General features: G+C 39.4%; 1 protein-coding gene across 2 annotated transcripts; it reads left to right on the top strand.

Annotated features, from left to right (window-relative positions):
• The first annotated feature begins 13,047 nt into the window (after positions 1 to 13,047).
• Positions 13,048 to 15,674, top strand: LOC129768993 (U6 snRNA-associated Sm-like protein LSm2). 2 transcript variants are annotated; one of them, XM_055770967.1, is made up of 4 exons: positions 13,048 to 13,276; positions 13,342 to 13,409; positions 13,466 to 13,673; positions 15,376 to 15,674. In XM_055770967.1, exons 1-4 carry the CDS (start codon positions 13,274 to 13,276, stop codon positions 15,547 to 15,549), a joined length of 453 nt encoding a protein of 150 aa, XP_055626942.1. In that variant the 5' UTR covers positions 13,048 to 13,273; the 3' UTR covers positions 15,550 to 15,674. The 2 variants fall into 2 exon arrangements, with proteins under 2 accessions (XP_055626942.1, XP_055626943.1); XM_055770968.1 differs by lacking the exon at positions 15,376 to 15,674 and having other exon boundaries at positions 13,127 to 13,276; positions 13,466 to 13,798.
• The last annotated feature ends 6,660 nt before the right edge of the window (positions 15,675 to 22,334 follow it).

Here is a 22,334-nt window from a genome sequence, read left to right as displayed (position 1 = left end):
TTGAAATAGAGTTAAATTTTATCGACCAGCATAATACCCTCAATAAAGTGTTAAATAACTTCCGTGAAAATTTCAAGGTTATTGTTGTGATATCCAATAATTTATATTTCCAACACGTTGACTGCCACGTCAGTCAACGTTCATATATCGAATAAATTCTAATTTTCCAGTATTGCGCTTCACATTGCTGTACTACGATATCAGCACGTGGCCTGACGGGAAAGTCGCTATAAAACCGCGAGGCACTCAACGTGTTAAACGTTGTAGTATGGACACGGGCTATTGGTGCTATATCACTGCAAGTTAAGCAGCACACTGTTATAGAATTGTTAATTTTTGAACTGATAACTCTCATTATTTCTTGGATATTGCTTCCAGTGACTTTTATTCATTTCTTCTACTAACAAGAGACAGGCGATGAGGTAGTGTCAAGTCCTGGATTGAAAAAAGTCAAAAAAAAAAGGTCAATGACGAAATGAAAAAACGTTCTTTCACGTTGGGAGAAATCACTATCTCATGGATGGCACACCAAGTTGCGCCCAGCCTAATCCTTTCGTATATGGCCGAAGATAGGCCAAGTTTGCCAAATTTCAAGCATACAGCGAACATATTTCCGAAAAATTGCAATGTAATGAGCGATTCGAAAAGTTTAATTTCAATTTGAGGAGCGAGGAACGTGGAAAACCGCCGGAAACGATGGGTCAACTCAACAACTCGCAGCTCGCAAAACAATTAAATCAAGCTTTATGTACCAAAAAAGGACAGAATATCAGAAATGGCAACACAGAGTGTTTTTTCTTGATGACAATGTCTCGTCACACCGAGCAACACTGGCGAGCTTGTAATTTTGTATTTACTTTCTGTGTTAAAACTAGCTCATTCAGCAGGGTCGCTCCCCCCAACGCTCACCTCCAACCACTAGATGTCAGTTGGGAGCTGATGGGAATTCTCCATTGTGTTCTACACACGTCCACATGGGCTAGGGTCCTCAACCACGTTCTAACTCCCCCACAAAGCCTACGATGGTTCCTTTTCCATCAAAACATATCGAATTCTATTACTCATATATATTTTAACTTTGGAAGAACCATTCCAAGAAGAATATACGTTTTATTATAAGTGTTTTGTATGTGTATTTTTTCCTTATTTTCCTTACAAGTAGGATTAGAATATTCTGACGTCACATTTTTCATTTATTTCTTGCGCAGTTTTGAGCAATGTGGTTCTGTTTGTTAGATTTCCTGGTTGGTTTCAGGGTTAGCTGTGTCATCCACGTTTGATTTTTCTTTCTATATTACAGTAACGTCTAGTCTGTAATACAAAATATTATTACATTATTACATATTATTATTACAAAACATATCGAGATTATTGTTGCAAAGCTTTACTCATATTACTCATAGCATACGATTTGTTTTGCCCAATCTTATAATTCGAATTATTTACTGTCATTCAGTGTGAATTGTCTTCCGCTGATGTTTTTTTTTATCCAAAATATATATTTTTATTAAGGCTCATATGGCGTCAGACTAACGAGGCCGGGAGTTCAATTTTTCGACAATTTTTGTTTACAACTATGTTAGTAATATGTAACCGATTACTCCCGGTTGGCTCGAGGTTAGTATTACAAGTGTTCTCATAATTGGGATGTTGCAGTCTTCAATGCGTGTGTCCGACACGGGATACTTCCTATTGGGATGCAGCTGACCGTTAATCTTCCGCTGATGTTATACCGCTGAGGTTATTCGATCGCATATTTCAGAGTTGTTATTTCCAGTTGATATCTGTATGCATTCACTAACTTCTTCATCTTCGTCAAAATCAATATCTTCAATTCTTTAAAATTGCCCATTCTGTACACTGATAACATGTGACACTGTGACACATTCTTTCTTCTCCGATTTCCGGTACAACTATCCGAGTCTCAATGGCAGTTAAAGTAGGTGATATTATTACTGAACCTTTCTTCGTTACTTCCGGTGTTGGACATTGGACAATTCTTATTTCTGCTCTATTTGAATGACATCAGCTTCACTCTGAAATGTTTCAAACTTTCGTACGCAGATGACTTCAAGCTTTATCATGTGATAACTTGCCAAGAAGACGCTCAGTTCCTCCAGCTGGAACTCGATAGCTTCTCCGACTGGTGTGCAATAAACCATATGAGTTTGAACGCTGACAAATGCTCCGTCATCTCCTTCGCTCACAAACGTATTCCGTATTCTCGTTCGACTACACTATTGCCGATACAGTTCTTAATCGGGAGGATAAGGTTAGGGATTTGGGCGTGCTCTTAGATTCAAAGCTCATTTTTAAAGATCATATAGTTTACATTACTTCCAAAGCTTCGAACTGCTTGGACTTCATTTTCCGTGCTGCAAAGAAGTTCTCAGACATCCACTTTCTGAAAGTTTTGTATTGTTCGTTAGTCCGATCTATTTTAGAGTATGCTGTTGTTGTATGGGCTCCGTACTATCAAAACAACATTTTTTCCCCTGTTGGGTGTGAACCACTGCGTCCATTATTTTGAACTATTGCGGTATACCCCTTTTTTATACCACACTTCAAGTTTATCTACTACTTATTGATGAAGGAGTAGACTGAAAGCTATAGTGTTATAGGTGCCAATCAGGAATAATCTGTTTGATAAAATTTATAATCCTGATCGACGACGCAGACCAAAATTCCTTGGGCTCCAGAATAGCTTTATCAAGGTGTTGAAGTCTGCGTCTAGTTAGAGCTCCGCAGTTACAGAGCAAATATTCCGAGGTTTCGCTTTCGGCATTACAAAAGCGACAAATATCATCTTGTGCTAAACCTATGTTCAGAACAACATACAACAAACAGAAGCAATAAAGGGTGTGTCACATTAAATTGCATCACGGAAAAAACGCTGTAGAAATTTAATTTTTAGGAATTATATCTTCAGCTGTCGCTTATAATCAGATAAGAGTGTATAGATCACGTTGGTCATGCTTCACTGTCAATTTTTCGTAAATTTGGAAAAATGTCGTCGAACGAAAAAGAGCGTCGTGAATTAATCCTGTGCACTCATTTCGAGAATCCGGAGTTGTCACATCGGGACATCGGTAAGATGCTGGGAATCGTCCAATCCACGGTCAGCAGAGTACTAAAACGATACTTCGAGAACCTAACCATCGACCGGAAGGGTGTGTCACATCAAATTGCATCACGGAAAAACGCTGTAGAAATTCGCCCAGTAGACCGATCCTTTTGAAAATTTTAGACAGTAAAATAAAAACTATTAAACAACTTTTGGCCTTTTTTTTTATTCATACTTCGAGCCCAAGCCCGTATGCTCGCACCTTCCTCTTTACCCCATCCATAAGGTTCTGTACAACGTCAGGTTGTAGTTTTTTTTGAACAGAAATCCATTTTCTCTTGAAGTCCGCCTCCGATTTGACAACTTTTAGGTTCTTCCGGAGGGCTTGCTTCATAATCGCTCAATATTTCTCTATTGGGCGAAGCTCCGGCGCGTTGGGCGGGTTCATTTCCTTTGGCACGAAGGTGACCCCGTTGGCTTCGTACCACTCCAACACGTCCTTTGAATAGTGACACGAAGCGAGATCCGGCCAGAAGATGGTCGGGCCCTCGTGCCTTCAATAGTGGTAGTAAGGGCTTCTGTAGGCACTCCTTAAAGTAAACCTGCCCGTTTACCGTGCCGGTCATCACGAAGGGGGCGCTCCGCTTTCCGCAAGAGCAGATCGCTTGCCACACCATGTACTTTTTGGCAAACTTGGTTGTTTCTGCTTGCGAATCTCCTCCGGAACGCTGAATTTGTCCTCTGCGGAGAAGAACAACAGGCCCGGCAGCTGACGAAAGTCCGCTTTGACGTAGGTTTCGTCGTCCATTACCAGGCAATGCGGCTTCGTCAGCATTTCGGTGTACAGCTTCCGGGCTCGCGTCTTCCCCACCATGTTTTGCCTTTCGTCGCGGTTAGGAGCCTTCTGAATCTTGTATGTACGCAGGCCCTCCCGCTGCTTGGTCCGCTGGACGAATGAACTTGACAAATTCAGCTTATTGGCGACATGGCACGAAGGTGACCCCGTTGGCTTCGTACCACTCCAACACGTCCTTTGAATAGTGACACGAAGCGAGATCCGGCCAGAAGATGGTCGGGCCCTCGCGCCTTCAATAGTGGTAGTAAGGGCTTCTGTAGGCACTCCTTAAAGTAAACCTGCCCGTTTACCGTGCCGGTCATCACGAAGGGGGCGCTCCGCTTTCCGCAAGAGCAGATCGCTTGCCACACCATGTACTTTTTGGCAAACTTGGTTGTTTCTGCTTGCGAATCTCCTCCGGAACGCTGAATTTGTCCTCTGCGGAGAAGAACAACAGGCCCGGCAGCTGACGAAAGTCCGCTTTGACGTAGGTTTCGTCGTCCATTACCAGGCAATGCGGCTTCGTCAGCATTTCGGTGTACAGCTTCCGGGCTCGCGTCTTCCCCACCATGTTTTGCCTTTCGTCGCGGTTAGGAGCCTTCTGAATCTTGTATGTACGCAGGCCCTCCCGCTGCTTGGTCCGCTGGACGAATGAACTTGACAAATTCAGCTTATTGGCGACATGCCGAACCGAACTTCTCGGATCACGTCTAAACTGCTTAACTACGCGCTTGTGATCTTTTTCACTGACGGAGCATCCATTTTTGCCGTTCTTCACCTTCCGGTCGATGGTTAGGTTCTCGAAGTATCGTTTTAGTACTCTGCTGACCGTGGATTGGACGATTCCCAGCATCTTACCGATGTCCCGATGTGACAACCCGGATTCTCGAAATGAGTGCACAGGATTAATTCACGACGCTCTTTTTCGTTCGACGACATTTTTCCAAATTTACGAAAAATTGACAGTGAAGCATAGCCAACGTGATCTATACACTCTTATCTAATTATAAGCGGAAGCTGAAGATAAAATTCCTAAAAATTAAATTTCTACAACGTTTTTTCCGTGATGCAATTTGATGTGACACACCCTTTATTCTAGTCGTATTCTGAACACCCATGACTTCCTCCGAATTCGTACATTTCGTACCAATTATGGCTATAATGAGCCTATTAGTAGTATGTGGCGTGCGCTCAACCGTTGTTTCCATGTGTTTGACTATCGCTTGTCTCGTCACGTCAGTGAGAATAGGCTTCGTGGAGTGCTTGGAAATACTAGCCTAGTTTTGAGTTAGAATGAATCGTATTTTTGTTAGGATTAATATTGTGTCATTTGGACTGTATTTTCTGTTGACGCAAAAGATGAGCAGGTTTTATGACCATTTTAGAAAAAAGCTTCAAGCACACTAAAATGGGCTTTTCCCTGCTCCAAATAAACAAATAAACGCATTTTCTGAGTTGAAACCAGCTAATAGTTATCACGTTCCTTCACCGAGTTCAATTTTGTAAGAAAAACCGACAAAAAACTTTTTAACATAATTATATTTACGCAATTTTTACATGTTTTGAACACAACATCGCGATTTTGATAATTTTGTTATGTAGTGGAACTGGCGGAAATATGGACAGGTTGAGGAGAATTTCGCTTGTATCGGTGGAAACTTATAGCTTTCAAAGTCAGAGGCATTTTATTCAGAAAATTGTTGAACGTTGATAATGGATATTTTTTGTCTGACGGAACTATTTGAGGGACTTAGAATGGAAGGGGTATAAGAGATTTGATCGATTTCTCTCCATCAACTTTCTCTTTGGTTAATAATTCAACTGCAAAAACGTTCCAATTTGAGTTTGCTATAGAATCCGATAGATGAGGTTCTGATCTATCTTCCACATTGTCAAATACAGCTGGGAATGAGTTTGCAACTGAGTTATGACCAAAAGAGAAATGCGATGTAGAGAAATCGATGATGTCACTTACATCCCTTTCATTTTGAGGCCCTCATTTATAAGCATGAATTTCTGTGGAATAAATGGAAAAAATCTCGCCAGAGAGTATGAAATGCACATGTTTTACACGAACGAAGTTTTATACAGCCAAACCGATGTAGCGGTTCGCCGACTTTCGTTAAAATTTAAATTTTTGTTTCTTTTTGCAGAATATTACAATTATATTACATCCGCAATTCCATATTATATTTCATACCTGTGCCCGTACCCATTTCCGTTTTATGGTGGCTAGAAAAATATTTTTTTTTTTGACGTAGAACTACGTCTTTCATTAAGGGTGCCAAATCAGAAAACAGGTCACGTTTTTATGAAATAAAGTTAACGTTAATAACTATTTTTGCTGCGAGAGAATGTTGGCGATTTACATACTAAACGAATCGGAAATTCCGTAAGATTTGTTTAATATGCTATACATTAGAATCCCCTGGTTTTAAATGGTTGAAATTCATGAAAACTTGAAGCGTTTCCATTTTCCCTTACATTTGTTCTGTCCATTTGTGTGCTTTCCCGAACAGAGCTGTCAATAACGAGCAACTTATCGCCGACCAACGGAGGGGAAATCGTAGGAATTAAAGTCTCCGTGAACAAAGGAAAAGTAGAAGAATGAAGGGGAATACTTGTCTACAGTATAAACAGTGGATCTCGCTGAGGCAAACTTTCATTCTGCATCGGACTGTTGAGCAATTCAGTTCACTTTGCTTTCGCTGCGCTTCGATCTGAGATTGGACCCCAAAAGTTGTAATCCAACTTGGATATCGTCGTGTGGTTTTTCTGTTAGTTTTTCGCGTTATTCGTATCGTGTGTTTTTCTTTCCGCGTCATAAATTGGACGCTTCGCGTAGTGTGTGATGAGCAAGAAGAAGAGGAAGGCAGGCTCGAGCCCTGCAAAAAACGAACGCATTGCCAGGGGCAATAAAATTTCGAGGCAAGCGTCATCTAATGATGCACGCGATGTTGGTGCAGTAAAAAGCGCTCGCACTGAACCGAGCCTTCGCGAGTGTGACAGCGCATCGAACAAGAGCGAAGTAGGCGATTTCGGCGCATCGGTCGAAAATGTAAACCCAGGCAGCAACCAAAATCAAGCTCCCCCGCTGGTGGTGAAGGCGGTCGCTCTTGACAAACTCATCAGCGAATTCGCATCGACGGGTGTTACAACAGAGTACAAGCTGTGTGGCATAATTCAGTCTTTTTCCAAGCAGTTAACATTGTTTGTTTTCCGTCATCATAAGGGCTTCGTTAGTGACTTTGGGAATACAACAATGCATCAAACTGACGTTATGGCGAAGCAAGCGTTAAGGTTGTGCGCCAAAAAAATATCTTGAATGTCTTACTGGAATGTTATTAGTTATTTGGGTTCGCGTGCCAGTCGCAAAACTGCCTTCAACTAGGATTGCATTTGGGCTAATATTGATCATTATGAAGCATTGCTATTGTTTTCGAGGTTGTTATTAACAAAAAGAGTTTATTTAGCTTGTTTAGTCACCAAGAAACTAAATGTCGTTCTGGAATTGTGTATGTGATTAAGTTTCGCTTGCCAGTAGAAAAACTTCCTCCACTAAGGGTGATAGCTGCGCTTCTCTCGAGCATGAGAAAGTAATGCAACATTTTTCGAGGCCAGTAATATTAACAGAAGAGTTTCTTTTGAGAATAGCGCAAAATGATGAGAAGTGTTTATATTCCTAGTAGTTTCAAGCCACCAATATATGGCTCTGTATGCATGCTATGGCGAACGCTTGTTTGGCGCTTGGTTTATGTTGTACGAACGATGCCTAGAGGTGCGATTCCTTTGAGGCAATACTAAATAACATGTAGCATGATATTTGATACTTGCAAATGTTGTCATTGTTGTTGTTTCCATGCGGTACCAGAGATATATTGATGTAGTTATGAGAGGTGGAATAATGGTGCTAATGCAACATGTATACAATCGAGTGTAGCCGAGTCTATGTCAATTTCGAAAAAAGTCACCGGAATAACGTTCGAGGTAAATTTTCAATGCATGCTAGTGTATTGTCTTGCGAGGACAAGAATGAATCATCAATCAATTATCGTCAACAGATTCTACAATGAAAAAACTATTTCAGAGATTATTCTACTAAGCAGTTGTTTCTAAAATTTCACAGCATTATAGAATAATATCCGAAGGTATAAATAAGCGACTTATATAAAATAACAGCGTAGTTCTACGTCAACAATGCAGTCGTATCTTGGACACAACCTCCTATATTTTTTTTTCGTAATTATTGATTGTGCAGAGCGTTGTCTCTAATTCGATATACCGAGGCACCACTCAGTGTCGCATTCGAGGGGAATGTGACTTGTAATTAGACATATCAACAAACACTACACAATGTGAAGTTAAAACAGGAAAATCATTGAAAATCTAAAAAAACAGGCATTATAAAAGAGTGCAAAGTACATAAACTGTGTTGAAAACACTCCTAAAAATTTATCGTGTTGTAGAAACTTGCACAAGTGAGGTTTACAAAAATGTCCAATTAGAGGCGAAAATGTCCATTTATTCGTGTCGCATTATACACGGTGTACACCAATACCAAAGTACATAGAATAGAAGGTAAGTGATATTTTCTGTGCATACACACGGAGCGCGCATGTGTTACACACACAAAGAAATTAGGAATAAATTAACCTCAATTTGTTCGATGTTCGGAAGTTTTTTCAATATTTCTTGTTTTTAAAAGTTCAATAAATCCTACAAAGTGACAAAATCGTAAGTCGACCCGACGATAAACACGATAGTGTACCGCATTTTCACTGCAGGTAAGGTTTGATGTAATTTTTTTATCGATTTCATACTGAACAGTGTTTGTTTATGTGAAGCATTCATATATTTACTGTACAGGTTCCTCAATGTAGTCGGTATAAACCTACAGTGAAATCACCCGACACAGGGAATAAATATTGAGTATGACTTACCGGCTCGACAGTTGTCTGTTGTGAGAGGAAATGATGCCCAATGTATGGCTAACTAGTGTTGCCAGTATATAATATCAACATCACTGTTATACAGTCAACTGCGAGGGATAGGACGTTGTGTCTTTCACGCACCTCACATCTCCCTTCTCCCTTATTCTTTTTATGTTATTTTATTTTTTTGTGTCATCATTTGTCATTTCAATTTATTTTAATTTCTTCAATCAACACTATAGAATACTTGAAATAGTGTAAACGGATTAAAAAAATGTACTGCTGCGTGCATTTTATCTGATTACTGTAGCGTCTCGTCTGAAAGTATCCTCCTATTTCCCGGAATAATTGAAAGTCCGTAAATTGTCCTTAACCCTTTTATTTGCTTCCACTCGCCTCAACGGTTAAACTCCTAATAATCCCCGAACATCACAATCGTTTTCTCTACCTCCACGCGATTCCCTCTCCCTCTCTTCGAATCATTCGCTCGCCTCGCATTATTCTCTCTCGCACCAAGTACACGAAAACTAATAGGGTTAACGGCCCTATTAGTTGGCTATCGCTTACCGACTCTACAATTACAATCCCAACGGTCTATACTGATCTGCATACTCTATCTATTCTTACCATTTGCGTAACACTTGTAAAACGGTTTATAATTCAGAAAGGTGTTTTGTAATTAGCATGATTTTTTAAAGGAACGAAAAATGGCGCCAAATTCTCTGGGTGATATCCATAATTACAGTTCGATAATGCTGACGTAATATGTTTACATCCAAATTGGATGTCTACTTGCGGGAATGGACTGCCTTGTTTTGTATACTTTGGCTAGTGCCTGTACCAAGGCGCGTAGAAGTATATTCTAAGGTGGGCCAACTTGCTAAAACCACTCTTCAGCCATATTGGAAGTCTACTGTGTTTTGTTTGTAAACAAAACACAATACGCTAGTGCCGAAGCTCGCTCCTGATCAGTCTGTCTCTTTCACGCTTCAAGGAAATAATTCCCCTTCTGCTTTCTTCCGTACTGTTTTCATATACCGCTCCCCTAACCAACTTAGTTACGAAACGGCCTCACCTAGTACCATAGACCCGTCTTGTGCCTGTACATACCAGATGAAGCAATCATGTGGCATTCTCGAATTTATGTGAAAGAGAAGGAAGGATTTTGTAGAATTTCATTCTCACACAGTTCATCTCTCGTATCTCGCTCTCGCATGTGAAAATGCGAAAATGGCATACCCTAGCAATAACAAAACAAACAACCCCCGCTCGACAAACCGTAATCCTCTTCCTATTGAAGTAATGTTGTTGCTTCACTTGTATATATAATCATGGGCTAGATCTAAGTAAGTACTGCACGCACTCAATAGATATAAGTAAGTACTGTACGCACTCAATAACACGCAACTGTTAAAATTGTTCATTGCTTGTGTTTTTTTTATTCTTTTCTTGTTCCTGTATCATCTAAATTTCCACAGAGTCAAATTATAAATACTCGCATACAGAAAAACCACCCAGGAAATGGCAACGAAAATATCCGTAGTTTTTCCATACGCTGCACACCGGAACAAATATCCACGTTATTAATACATACGTTAATACATACATTCCAACTATCTTAATAAGAAATGGAAACAGAATTGAAACTTTTCTTGGTGCAGGCATGTCAGTTGTGGATACATGATTTAAAAATATATATACTGCTTGCTCAAACCTCTACTTTAGGTTATCCAGCTGATTATCATCAATGAAACGGTGTACAATGCTCTTCACAATGTAACGTTCTGTGTCAAATCCGGAACTTCCCCTAGTTTCAGATTGTCACTCGACCATTACAGTGACTATGTGCTCCTCCACGGTCTAATAGGGGCGAAAACCTTTGGATTTTCCTTCCCGCATTACTTTCTCTGGAGAAAACCCTGATGATTGAGTTGGAAGCTAATATGCTATCAACCAAACTCGCATTATCACTTCTGCAGCCATTCAAACTCGCCGACATTGGGTGGCTGCTCCGCCACCATTCTTTTGCTGAAACGGTTGTCCCAACACGCAGCTTTCTTAGACGGTTGTCCCGACACGTCTCTTCCAAGCGGTTTCCCAACACGCGATTGTCCCGACACGCCACTTCCAAGCGGTTTCCCAACACGCAGTTTTCAGACGGTTGTCCCGACGCGCCATTTTTCCAAGCGGTTGTCCCAACACGCCTATTTTTCAAGCGGTAATTCCAACACGCAGTACCTCTGGCGGTTGTCCCGACGCGCCATTTATTTTCACAGACGGTTGTCCCAACACGCCATATTTTTAGAATTTCTTTTCTCTATGTCGGGTGATTTCACTGCATATTTAAATATCCGGCAGGATCGCCAATGTGAAGCATTCATATATTTACTGTACAGGTTCCTCAATGTAGTCGGTATAAACCTACAGTGAAATCACCCGACACAGGCAATAAATATTGAGTATGACTTACCGGCTCGACAGTTGTCTGTTGTGAGAGGAAATGATGCCCAATGTATGGCTAACTAGTGTTGCCAGTATATAATATCAACATCACTGTTATACAGTCAACTGCGAGGGATAGGACGTTGTGTCTTTCACGCACCTCACAGTTTACTTCAGCAATATGTCGAAGTGCCACGTCCCGCGATGCCGGAGCAGAAAAATTTTAAAACTTGGGGATACTGTTTTAACCTATAATCAGCAAAGCAGACATCTTCGTACTGGAGGTAAGTGTGTTTTATATAAATTGTGATGAGATAAACTAATCGGAGATGTTTTCAGCTATTCAATGCATTCGCTTCTTGGATCTTCCTAAACGTTCCGTTCCAATGGTTTCACATGAAATTCTAAATTTATACATTCACTTCTTGCGAAAGTGCAAAATATTTATTTGCAATCACTTCGGAAGTAGACCCGGGATGGAGGAAATGTTTTTCTCGTTTTCCAGAAACGCCAATTTGGTCCCGGCTGAACGGCTGAACACTCCAAACCGAAACCATTGAAAGCGTTGCGATGATTCTTGATAGCTGCTTCAACAAAAGAGGAAAAAATCAGCAGTGTGGGAGTTAATCTTTCATCATACTTTGAACGACACGAAACGAAACTGCTGCGATATAACCTCTCCACACATTTGTTCATTGGCGATCTAACGTTCAAATCTACACCTAGTCGGCGCTGCGGTGAAAGTGATGATGGTTTTAAATTTTGCCATGTGAGCTTATGGAAGGTTTGTAGTTCTTTCCATAAATTACAATGTTATAATCATAAAAGATTATTTGATTGCGATGAGTTTGTTAGAAATTTAATTCTGCGCAATTTTATATATAGCATGTTATTTATTTACCTCTTTCAGTATTGAAAACTATAAAAATGTTGACAATGGTTGAATTAAAGAAGGAAATTCGAGAGCACAATCAAACACAAGTAGAAAAATGCACGATTCCTGCATGTGAGAACTACCTTGGAAAGCCCGGAAGTAAAATATACATGATTTGTTTTTGAGTTTTAGGTTACATTAGCATCATTTTCTTAGTTCAAAAACAAAATCCAGATGTCTCACCGATCGTTTACGTTTTGCGTTAGATCGCCAATCGGTTTTTGCATTATTTTCATAATACAGGTGTGATAATTTCACTTTTTTCTATTTTAAAATGATTAGGTAAATTGCTATTTCATCATTTAGAAACATATTTTGAGACAGTTCTTTTGTAACAATTTAAAAAAAATCAAAAAAGTTCGAATTTATATAGATTCGATCGATGGCTTATTACAATTTTTTGCTTTTTTCCTTTACCTACCACTACTTGAACAAAGCAGGGAGGAGACTACCTTCTATTCTACGTACTTTGCACCAATACAAGGTGATATCAAGGTGATATATTCCCGAAAATGACATTTGCGTGATGTCAGTTGTATCTGTGTTGTCAACAAACTCTGCATCCTATCAGTGTTATCAGAGACGAATGAACTCCCAGAGTTTGAAGTCTCTTTAATTCATCATCATCATCATCACCTATCAGTGTATAAGAGCAAGCGAATGCAGTGTACGAGCGTAGTAATCGATTTGATTCAATGTTTTACTTCACTTCACGTTTAGCTGCTTTGTTCGAAGAAAAGCGGCCCGATAATGCTGACGTCAAATGTTTACATTCAAATGTGTTGTTTACCAGCGAGTTTTTCATAGTTAACATGGTTTCGGGACCAAGGGCGCTAAAATTTATAATATTTGTCTTGCATGTTGAGAAAACGAATATAATCAGTGATAAGAGTTTAATTTCAGTTGCGTAATTTATGGACGCCAGCTCCGCTCCGAAACTCTACACATTGCATTTTTGACATCTGTTCTGACATTCATTGTAAAGCGGTTGTGTGATTTGAAAACGATTTTACCATTTCACCTCGAAAGTAAACAAACAAGTTGAAGCGTTTAAATTTTATGATATCATGGTAAATTTTGATACTCAGTACAAGTTCTTAAATTATTACCATTTTTAATATTTATTCTGTTTTAGCTTTTCTATTCATTCTTCAAATCCCTCGTAGGTAAAGACGTGGTAGTGGAACTAAAAAATGATTTAAGGTATTGTTTGTAACGCTGTCATTGAATTGAGATCTATGAACGGCGTTTTCTTTTAGCATATGCGGTACGCTTCATTCGGTAGATCAATATCTAAACATTAAACTTACTGACATCAGTGTAACTGATCCTGAAAAGTATCCTCACATGTTGTCTGTAAAGAACTGTTTCATCCGGGGATCGGTGGTAAGATATGTCCAACTGCCTGGTGACGAGGTTGATACTCAACTTTTGCAAGATGCTGCGCGGAAAGAGGCAGTAACTAGTGTAAGATAATAAAGGTTTCATTTGAGTTTAAATAAAAAATATTTATACTATAATAATGATTGGAAAAAAATAATTTTGCCAAAGTCATCATTTAGAACCCATCACAATATTCAATATTTCGTGTAACAACTGAACTAAAACGTTTAAAATTTGCTTCTCATATAACTTTCAATCCGAAATTGACTAAAAGCAGTGATTTATCATCTGACACTTCAGGTTTACACACTGTTTTTGATTCATGAGTACCAATGAATGTAGCAGACATTTGTTTGCGAGTCTGTGGGTTTTATGCAAATCGAATCAAGAAGTCGATACAATACCGAGCAAAATTTTGTATTTTGTAAATCGAGATAATGGGCCTGATCAAATGTGTATATCGGGGACCAATAAAAATGGTCATCTCGAATTTCAAAAAGTTACCCCATAAAAAATGTTCACCATCTTGGAAAAACACCCGCCGAATTTCAGCTCAATTGGACTTAAGGGAGAGTGGCGCAAAGCAGTCAAAGTTTGAGTTTTTTGAAAATCGAAAATTCACCCAAGGGGGGAGTAAAAGAAATCGGGGCTTTCGAAAAAAAAGTTTTGAGCCTTATTCCCGTATACACTCCACGGTGAAAACGAAATGAACGGCATGTCATTGAACTTCGTTTTACGAGTTAAGCGCGATTCACATACAACATCCACGTCACGTTCACGTTCCGTCACGTCACGTTGCGTCAATTATTATTCCATGCAATTCCTATTGAGGCGTTCACATACACCAGCAACGGCAAGTCGAAGTTGCCGTTGCCGTTGCCGGTGTATGTGAATGTTTGCATAAGAACTGCTAAGAAGAATAATTGACGCAACGTGATGGGACGGAACGTGAACGTGAACGTGACGTGGATGTTGTATGTGAATCGCACTTTTAGTGCGCTACATATATAACGTCCCGTCACCGTAAAGTCAACGTGAAGGAATGAAACTTCAAATATTCTCCAATGAAAATCGTATAGTCGCAATGACATACAGCTTCAACGGCAACTTTAACGTCAGCAAGATAAGTCCAAGAGAATAATTGACGGAACGGTGACGGTGACTTTGTATAGGGTTGGGGAAAAAGAAATGTCGTATTTCTGATCGAAATTTTCTGCTTTATTTAACATACTTAAAATTATCCAATTTAAGTCAAATATGCGCCGTTCGCAAACTTGTTGCTATTTAGAAGCAACCTCATTATCCCCCCCTTATAAAACCTCCCCTCCTTATTTGCAAAAAACTCAGATAGCCAGTTGAGGAGCTCATAGTGGATTACCTTCCAATCCCACCAAACACACAGCAAAACCTTCCTGGCCGTCAATCCGGACTTGGCGATGGTTTGGGCCGGCTCACTGTAAAAACGTAAAATATGGCGAATTTCTTGCTTGGTGGACTTCATCTTTGACGCGCTATAACTTGAGACTAAAAAGAACAATCACAACACTGTTAAAACGATACTTGTAGCACAGTCTTTGAAAAGCCGATAAGTACAACACAAGATATGTTTAAGTGTTGCCATATATTGACAATATACGACATTTCTTTTTCCCCAACCCAATATGTGTATCGCACGTTAGCGTCAAAGATAATGGGTTTTCAGGCAGAATGAACACTTTTCCAAGAGATATTATGAATGAAAATTAACTTCTTTAATTAACTTATGACCATCTTTGTGTTGTTACAGAATAGCTACGTCCACGCAACAATCATCAGCGATGGAGATCGATCCACGGTCGAAATAAGATCGATTCATCCATACAACTGCTCTGCTCTGCCAGACACATCGGGCTACTGTTCTATAAATAACTCAACAATGATCAAACAACTGTCTCCGCTGTCCGGTGATCCAACTGGATAATGGAAGAACAGAAAGAATACCCTTACGCCTAAATGGCTACTGTGTGAATGTACCATATGTAATGGTATAGAAGGAATACTGGCGAATGGCAACTGTGTAATGTGCTAATTATAGTTATGATAACCATGTGACATGTACACGATTAAAATTCGGCTCTGTTACAGCTAAAATGCTAATGAGCCTTAAATAAATAAAATGGGATAAAAAAAAAAAATTAACTTAGTCCCAATTTCTTACCGAATTTCATGTGTTCCAATTGCATATATTTAAGCGTTTCTGAGATATTTCTCGATGGAAAATATCAGGGACGCAAACTAAAACAAAATAATTCTCTGAAGATGTGCGACATGCATAACGAACAACTCGAAAAATTCTGGCAGTTGCACCAATAGCTTTCACTAGTAGAGAATTTGTTTTTTAAACTGAGTAGAGGCGTATGAACTCTGAGAGTTTAAAGCCTCTATAATTCAACAACAAAAACAACAACAACCTGAGTTAGTTCCAAACTGACTCTGTAATAAAAATACAGTCTGAATTCTTTAAATTCGCGATGGAAAATATACACACATACCTTGTCATACGGGTGCTCTTTATACGACATTTTGCTATAACGGCCCTCTTCAATTAAGGCAGGATTTCGATTAACGGCTTAAAATGATTCGTTATAACGGAAAAAATTTTTTTTTTCGATGTCGATATACAGCCATTGCATGTCAAGCCGATACAGTGGTTCTCAGATTTTCGTGGTAGTTTTGTTTCTTGTCGGAAAATAGTGGACCTGTACACTGGAGTCGCTTTTTACGCGGAGGATACGTGCCGCGTAGATGGAAACCGCGTAAATTCCAAAATCCGCGTAAAAATAAACCGGGTAAATTTCAAAATCAGAATATAAATCAAACAAACAGTGGATTATTAATTAAAAATGCAACCCATGATCTAACAATTGATTAACTTATTTTTTTTTGTATGCTGTTATCATGATATCTTTTATTTCTCAGCTACTAATCAGTGATACACCATGTTATTTCGTGAAAAGTCACACCAATAAGCACATTGAATTTGTTGGCGGTTGATACGTGCTGCGTAAAAAAACCGCGTAAATTTCGAAATCCGCGTGAAAAAAAACCGCGTAAATTCCGAAATCCGCGTAAAAATAAACCGCGTGAATTCCAAAAACCGCGTAAAATAAAACCGCGTATGAACAAATCGCGTAAAAAGCGACTTCAGTGTATTTCTATCTTTTTCATAGAGATGTTTATTTACATTTTATGATGTTCCGAAAAATCAACTTTTTCCCGTTTTTCCAAAAATGACTTTTTTTTAAATTCATATCTTGTGGACTACTGAACCAATTCAGATGAACGATATATCGATATAGTGGTGGTTTGGTATGGAATTGCAGTATACATACACATATTTTATGTAACATGAAGTTGTATCATTTTTGTTTATTGTTGTTGGTTTTCGTTGGCCTATTTTTAAATGAAAAAAAAAAACAAAATGCATATTGAATAATAAACCATGTTGAACATTTTATAAATTTGGCACCGATCCGATTGAATTTGTATTATAATAATTGATTCCTTATACGGCTGTTCGCTTTGCGGCCAAGTTTCGTGGAACGGATCTAGGCCGCAAAGCGAGGTATGGGTGTACAGTGCTTGGGAGGGGAAATTACTCTGTACCAGATTAGCAGGGCCGAAGGCTGTTTAACCCTCTTGTACTCGCTTGCACAATCATAACTCGTATACTCGCGCACGGTGTGACAGACCGAAAGTTGAGTTTCTCTGTAATATTTTTTATTTTTTTAGGCTTCATTGGTATTTATTTATTTTATCAGACAAAGTTTTCGTTTGGATTTTTTCCTCTCCCTGAAATCCGTAATCCCTGAAAATCCGTAACCATTTTCTCCACCCAATGTAAGCACACGAATCTTAATGCCGTTAACGCGAATATACCCTACAAGATTAGAATCCGAATTGGACTCCGATTCTAATAATACTAAAATAAAAGCAGCCAGATTTTTATTTTCATAGCTTTCAACTTTAATTTTTCAAAACAATACTCATCACCTGACAGTTTAGTATAGTTGTATTGGTGAACCTGAGTACGAACCCGTGAAACATCTCAGTGCGAACCCAATAGCTTTTGGGGTGAACCTAGTGCGAAACTACGTTGAAACTAAGTGAAAACCATTTGACAGTCGTTAGGTTGGAACTGGTTCGAACCTAGGTAGAAACTGCACAAAAACGAATTCGCTATTGGTCGATGCTATCGACTTGTTCGGTATCTATAATAGTGAAATAGAGCTAACGAGCAAAATTCTTATCGACTCGATTTCTATAATAGGGCCCATAGTTTATCGTGTCCACGCATATGTGAGTCTGATCGTTTACTTCATTATGTTTTTTTATAGAAAATTTCACTTGAAGTTTGAAATTCAAACCCTTGTCGGTTCATACTCCGAGAAGTTTAGTACTTTAGGTTTTCCCATCTATGAAGATACGGACGTTTCTTGAATCATACCTAGTTTGATTATCAGTTTGTAACTAGTATTACAGTGTCAGACAAAACTTTAAGACCACTGCTCAAGCAAGAAAAAAAGAACAAAACTTTGAGAAAAATAATCCAATGCTTCAATCCATTTATAAAAGTTTATTTGCATTGTTCGAAGAAATTTATAACAACTAAAATGACACGATTAAACTTAGGATCAGTTCCTTGTTTCAGCTGTTTCTCGGTGGTATTTTGTGTTTTTCGGATCCGGGTAAGTATTTATCATGCAAAAAAAAGTATGTAAGGTTTTTATATTGGCGAGGTCCACTCGGTACAAAAGGATAAACCCGCTGGAAGGGCTCTCAGTTCTCAGCTCAATATATGAGTGTCAATTGAATAGAGTAGCTATACATCGACGAAAACAGGCTGTCTTATCTTTGAAGAAAAACTGAATAGACGTCTTTCAATTAGCTCTAAGAAAGAGTCTGTTTAACTGTTTCCTTGGTATATAACAGTTTTGATTCTCGAATTCTAGTTGCAGTCGAAGAAAAATGGGTTCCGCGCATTTTTGCACGAAAACACAGCGGGTGGTCATCCGCAAAATGTCCAAGGCAGCCAGCAGCCAACACGAAATCGCAGAGCACTTGGGACGATCCAAAACCTTCGTGTTTTATGCCCCCCACGACCTCAAAATATACGAAACGACTGGACGATCAAGGAAGACGACCGCTAGAAATGACTCTGCCATATAGCGAGCCTTCAAGAAAGATCCTTTCAAGGTCTCGAAAAAATGCTGGACGAACTGAACTTGTCCGTGAGTTCCGGGACAGTTCAGCGGCGGCTGGTGACGCAGGATCTAGGCGGTAAAAGCCCTCGGAAGGTCCCGATGCTGACGCCGAACGATCTGAAGGCGCGGCTGATGTTCGCGAAAGACCACTTCGACTGGATTGGTCCGGAGAAGGTAAAGCAGATGCTAAATATACTGTGGTCGGATAAGACGAAGGTAAACCTCATCGGCTCAGACGGAAAAACATAGGCCAGAATGGAGGTACATTATGGTGTGGGGGTGCTTCTCCTGGTACGGGGTTGGCCCTGGAGTGGTCAGCGCAGTCACCGAATCTGAACCCTATAGAGAACCTATGAGAGATTGTGAAAAGATCAGTGTACAGGGGGAAATCGAAGAATAAGCAGCAACTGTGGGATAGGATCCAAGCTTGTTGGTGCGCCATCCCGGTCACCACGTTCCAGATGCTGGTGGAATCCATGCCGAAACGGGTACGTGAAGCGTAACAAAGGTTACACGACCAAGTACTAACCCTAGAAGTTTTTCACGGTATGAATTTTCTTGTTTTTATTTTGACGTAGGACTATATTCATTTCTATACTCGGGTGTAAGTTCAAAGTTTCGAAAACGAAAGCGTTACGCCGGAGAACGAGATTTTGAGCGTTAATAGCTCTAAAACATCTGAACGCAATGGTGTGATATACACTTCATTCGAAAGATAAAATGTCTACGCATTCTATGCTTGTTACTTTTTGATCCAAAAACTTGTTTCGATAGCCTTAAAATTGCTTTCAAAACAGACTATTGAAATCAAACCAATCGGTATAAAAGCGTGTGTCGCTCGGAAATCCACTCAGTTATGATTGCGCAAAGATTGAGGTACCATCGCTGGAATGAATGGATGTTTCCCTAACACAGCCTTGAAAACCACTGAAACATTCGATACTTTTTTGTTTTATAAAATGACGCTTCCCTTGCTTTCGTTCATTTCTTACTCTACTCTCGCACCGTGAGGACTCGTTTCATCGGGACTAAGCAGACATCTCGTTAGTCTTTCGGTGGTCAGGCACCACGAAAGTAGCTCGGATAAGAAGCCACATCGCTATCGACCGGGAACTTCGCATGCAATTCGTCATCCAGCTGGCCCATCGTATCCGAAGAGAGCGTGCAATATTAGCTTAGCATATAATCAACGGCCCTTTTCAGGGCTCCAAATTTGATGGATTAGAGTTCAGAAAAGTTTTTTGCAGGCCAAACTGAAAGGAGAATTTTCGTTTGGATGCCATACAGCATCGAGAAAATCCCGGAAAGATCTAATCGTTGCTGAAAAATAATCTGCCAGTTCCCTGGGAATTGAAAAATACATTCATGCGAAAGAGTTTATTTTAATGTTTTCTAACCATATAACACAGCGACCAAATACATTTGATTTGGTAATTTTTCAATCAAGGGTAATTAGCTGGAAAGCTTCTGAAGATTATTCTTTCCCATCAGTAGGATATTTCCAATATTGGAAATCCAATATTGTATGCGCGCGCAACGGAAAATGTTTCGTATTGCGAAAATTATATAATTTTCAATCGATTATTGCTCAGTTGCCGAAATTTTCATACTCAGGGAGTTCATTATCCTCTCGTTTACCTTCCAAATTGCATCGTAAACCACACCTTCTCTCGATTCAATCACGCACGAAAAGCATACTTAAATGATATTCTGGTGGTGAAACCCATTCTATTTTCGTGAGGCGTCGTGCACAAACTACGTAACGCGATAAGGGGGGAGGGGGTAGTTGTTGCGTTACTTTCTGTGTTTTAGAGATAGGAAATTGCGTAACGGTAGGGGGGGGAGGGGATTCAAAATCCGGATTTTTAGCGTTACGTAATTTGTGCACGACGCCTGAGGACATCGACAAGACAACATCGTTACTGAACGAGCTGAACGGCGAGGGATCGAGGGATTCGTTACCTGGCCTGACCTGACCTGAAATGCAATCAGTTTGTTTCAACTGTGAGGGAGCGCAGAAAAGCCGGTCGATCAGAAGGAGAAGAGAAGTTGACCAAGAGAGTATCAGCATCGAAATACGGTTCCTCGGGAAGACATCGAAGCAGTCGCCACACACACACATACACGCGCGCAATTCTTTTCGTTTGCTGGTTATCGAGAAGAAACCTGGAAAGAAATGATCGTTGCTGAAAAATAATCTGCCAGTTCCCCTTGGAATTGAAAATTACATTCAAGTGAGTTTATTTTAATGTTTTCTATCCATATAATACTGCGACATCATACATTTGGTTTTGTGATTTGTCAATCAAGTGTAGTTAGCAGGAAAGCTTCTGAAGATTATTATTCAGAACAAGGTTTTTTGTATCCAATATTGGATGCATAAAACCTTGAGCCTCCAACGTAACGCTCTCGTTTTTGAAGTCCCCCAAATTTTCATTTATTCATTTATTCAGAATGGATTTAGATTCAACTTCAAACAAATGATCTCTAAATCAACGATAGTCCTACGTCACCCTTGCGGTTATACCATAGATATAACCCACTTCCTGTTTTTATTAATCACTATTGTTTTAACTACAGATGTTATAAATTGCTTCGAACAATGCAAATAAATTATTATAAATGAATTGAAGCATTGAATTGGATTATTTTTTCTCAATGTTTTGTCACTTTTTTTTGTTTGAGTAGTGGTCTTGTCCGACACTGTATATGATCGAGTCCGACCTGTAACATTTTCGTGCCGATTTTTTTGAACTCAACCATTATCGAACAAATCTTAAAGAGGTTTCGAATGCAAGTTATCAGGATTCGTTCGCAGCAACGTTAAGTTCGTTAGTTAATATACGAAGTCACATTTGTTTTGACCAGGTTAAGTAACAGTTCGGCTGAAAAGTTCATAAGGTTGACGTCTAGATGGCGCCTCTTGCAAAAATCCAGGTGTATGGCACGATTCACGCTATCTCATTCTACCTACCGTCACCGTCTATCTCACTATCCCTCTGCTGAAAAAGTTCATCATCGACATCACGATATGTCAGTTTGTGGTAAATTGGTAATTCGCGACGACAGTGGCATTGTGTCGACGTCTGGTGGCGACTTCGAATTAGGGCCATAATTTGGGTCCCAAACTCGTTAGTGTGATCTCTATCAGATTAGAAGACGCGAAGCCGGTTTTTAAGTTTTAAAATTTGAATGAAAATTTTCACATCATGTTATTTAATTACTTGAAACATGTATTTCTGACTTTCATTCAACCATATGGCTACACAATTCCAACATTATAACTGAATTTTTTCATTATAATATAAAGTCATCTTCACAAACAATTTTCGTATGAGACCTTTTCCCCACCTGCAATTCAAGTGTTTTTAATTTAAATAGAATACTAATTTGATATATAAAAGCTAATTTTCATTTATAATTTAAATTCTGAAAACGTTCATTCCGACTGAAAATCAGCTATTCTTTGACGCTCCCCTAAACTAGTAAATGAAGCTCAATG

Source organism: Toxorhynchites rutilus, chromosome 2, assembly GCF_029784135.1.
Source record: "Toxorhynchites rutilus septentrionalis strain SRP chromosome 2, ASM2978413v1, whole genome shotgun sequence".
Taxonomy (NCBI): Eukaryota; Metazoa; Arthropoda; class Insecta; order Diptera; family Culicidae; genus Toxorhynchites; species Toxorhynchites rutilus.
Note: the sequence above shows the minus strand (reverse complement) of the source record. Positions and strands in the feature narration are given on the sequence as shown.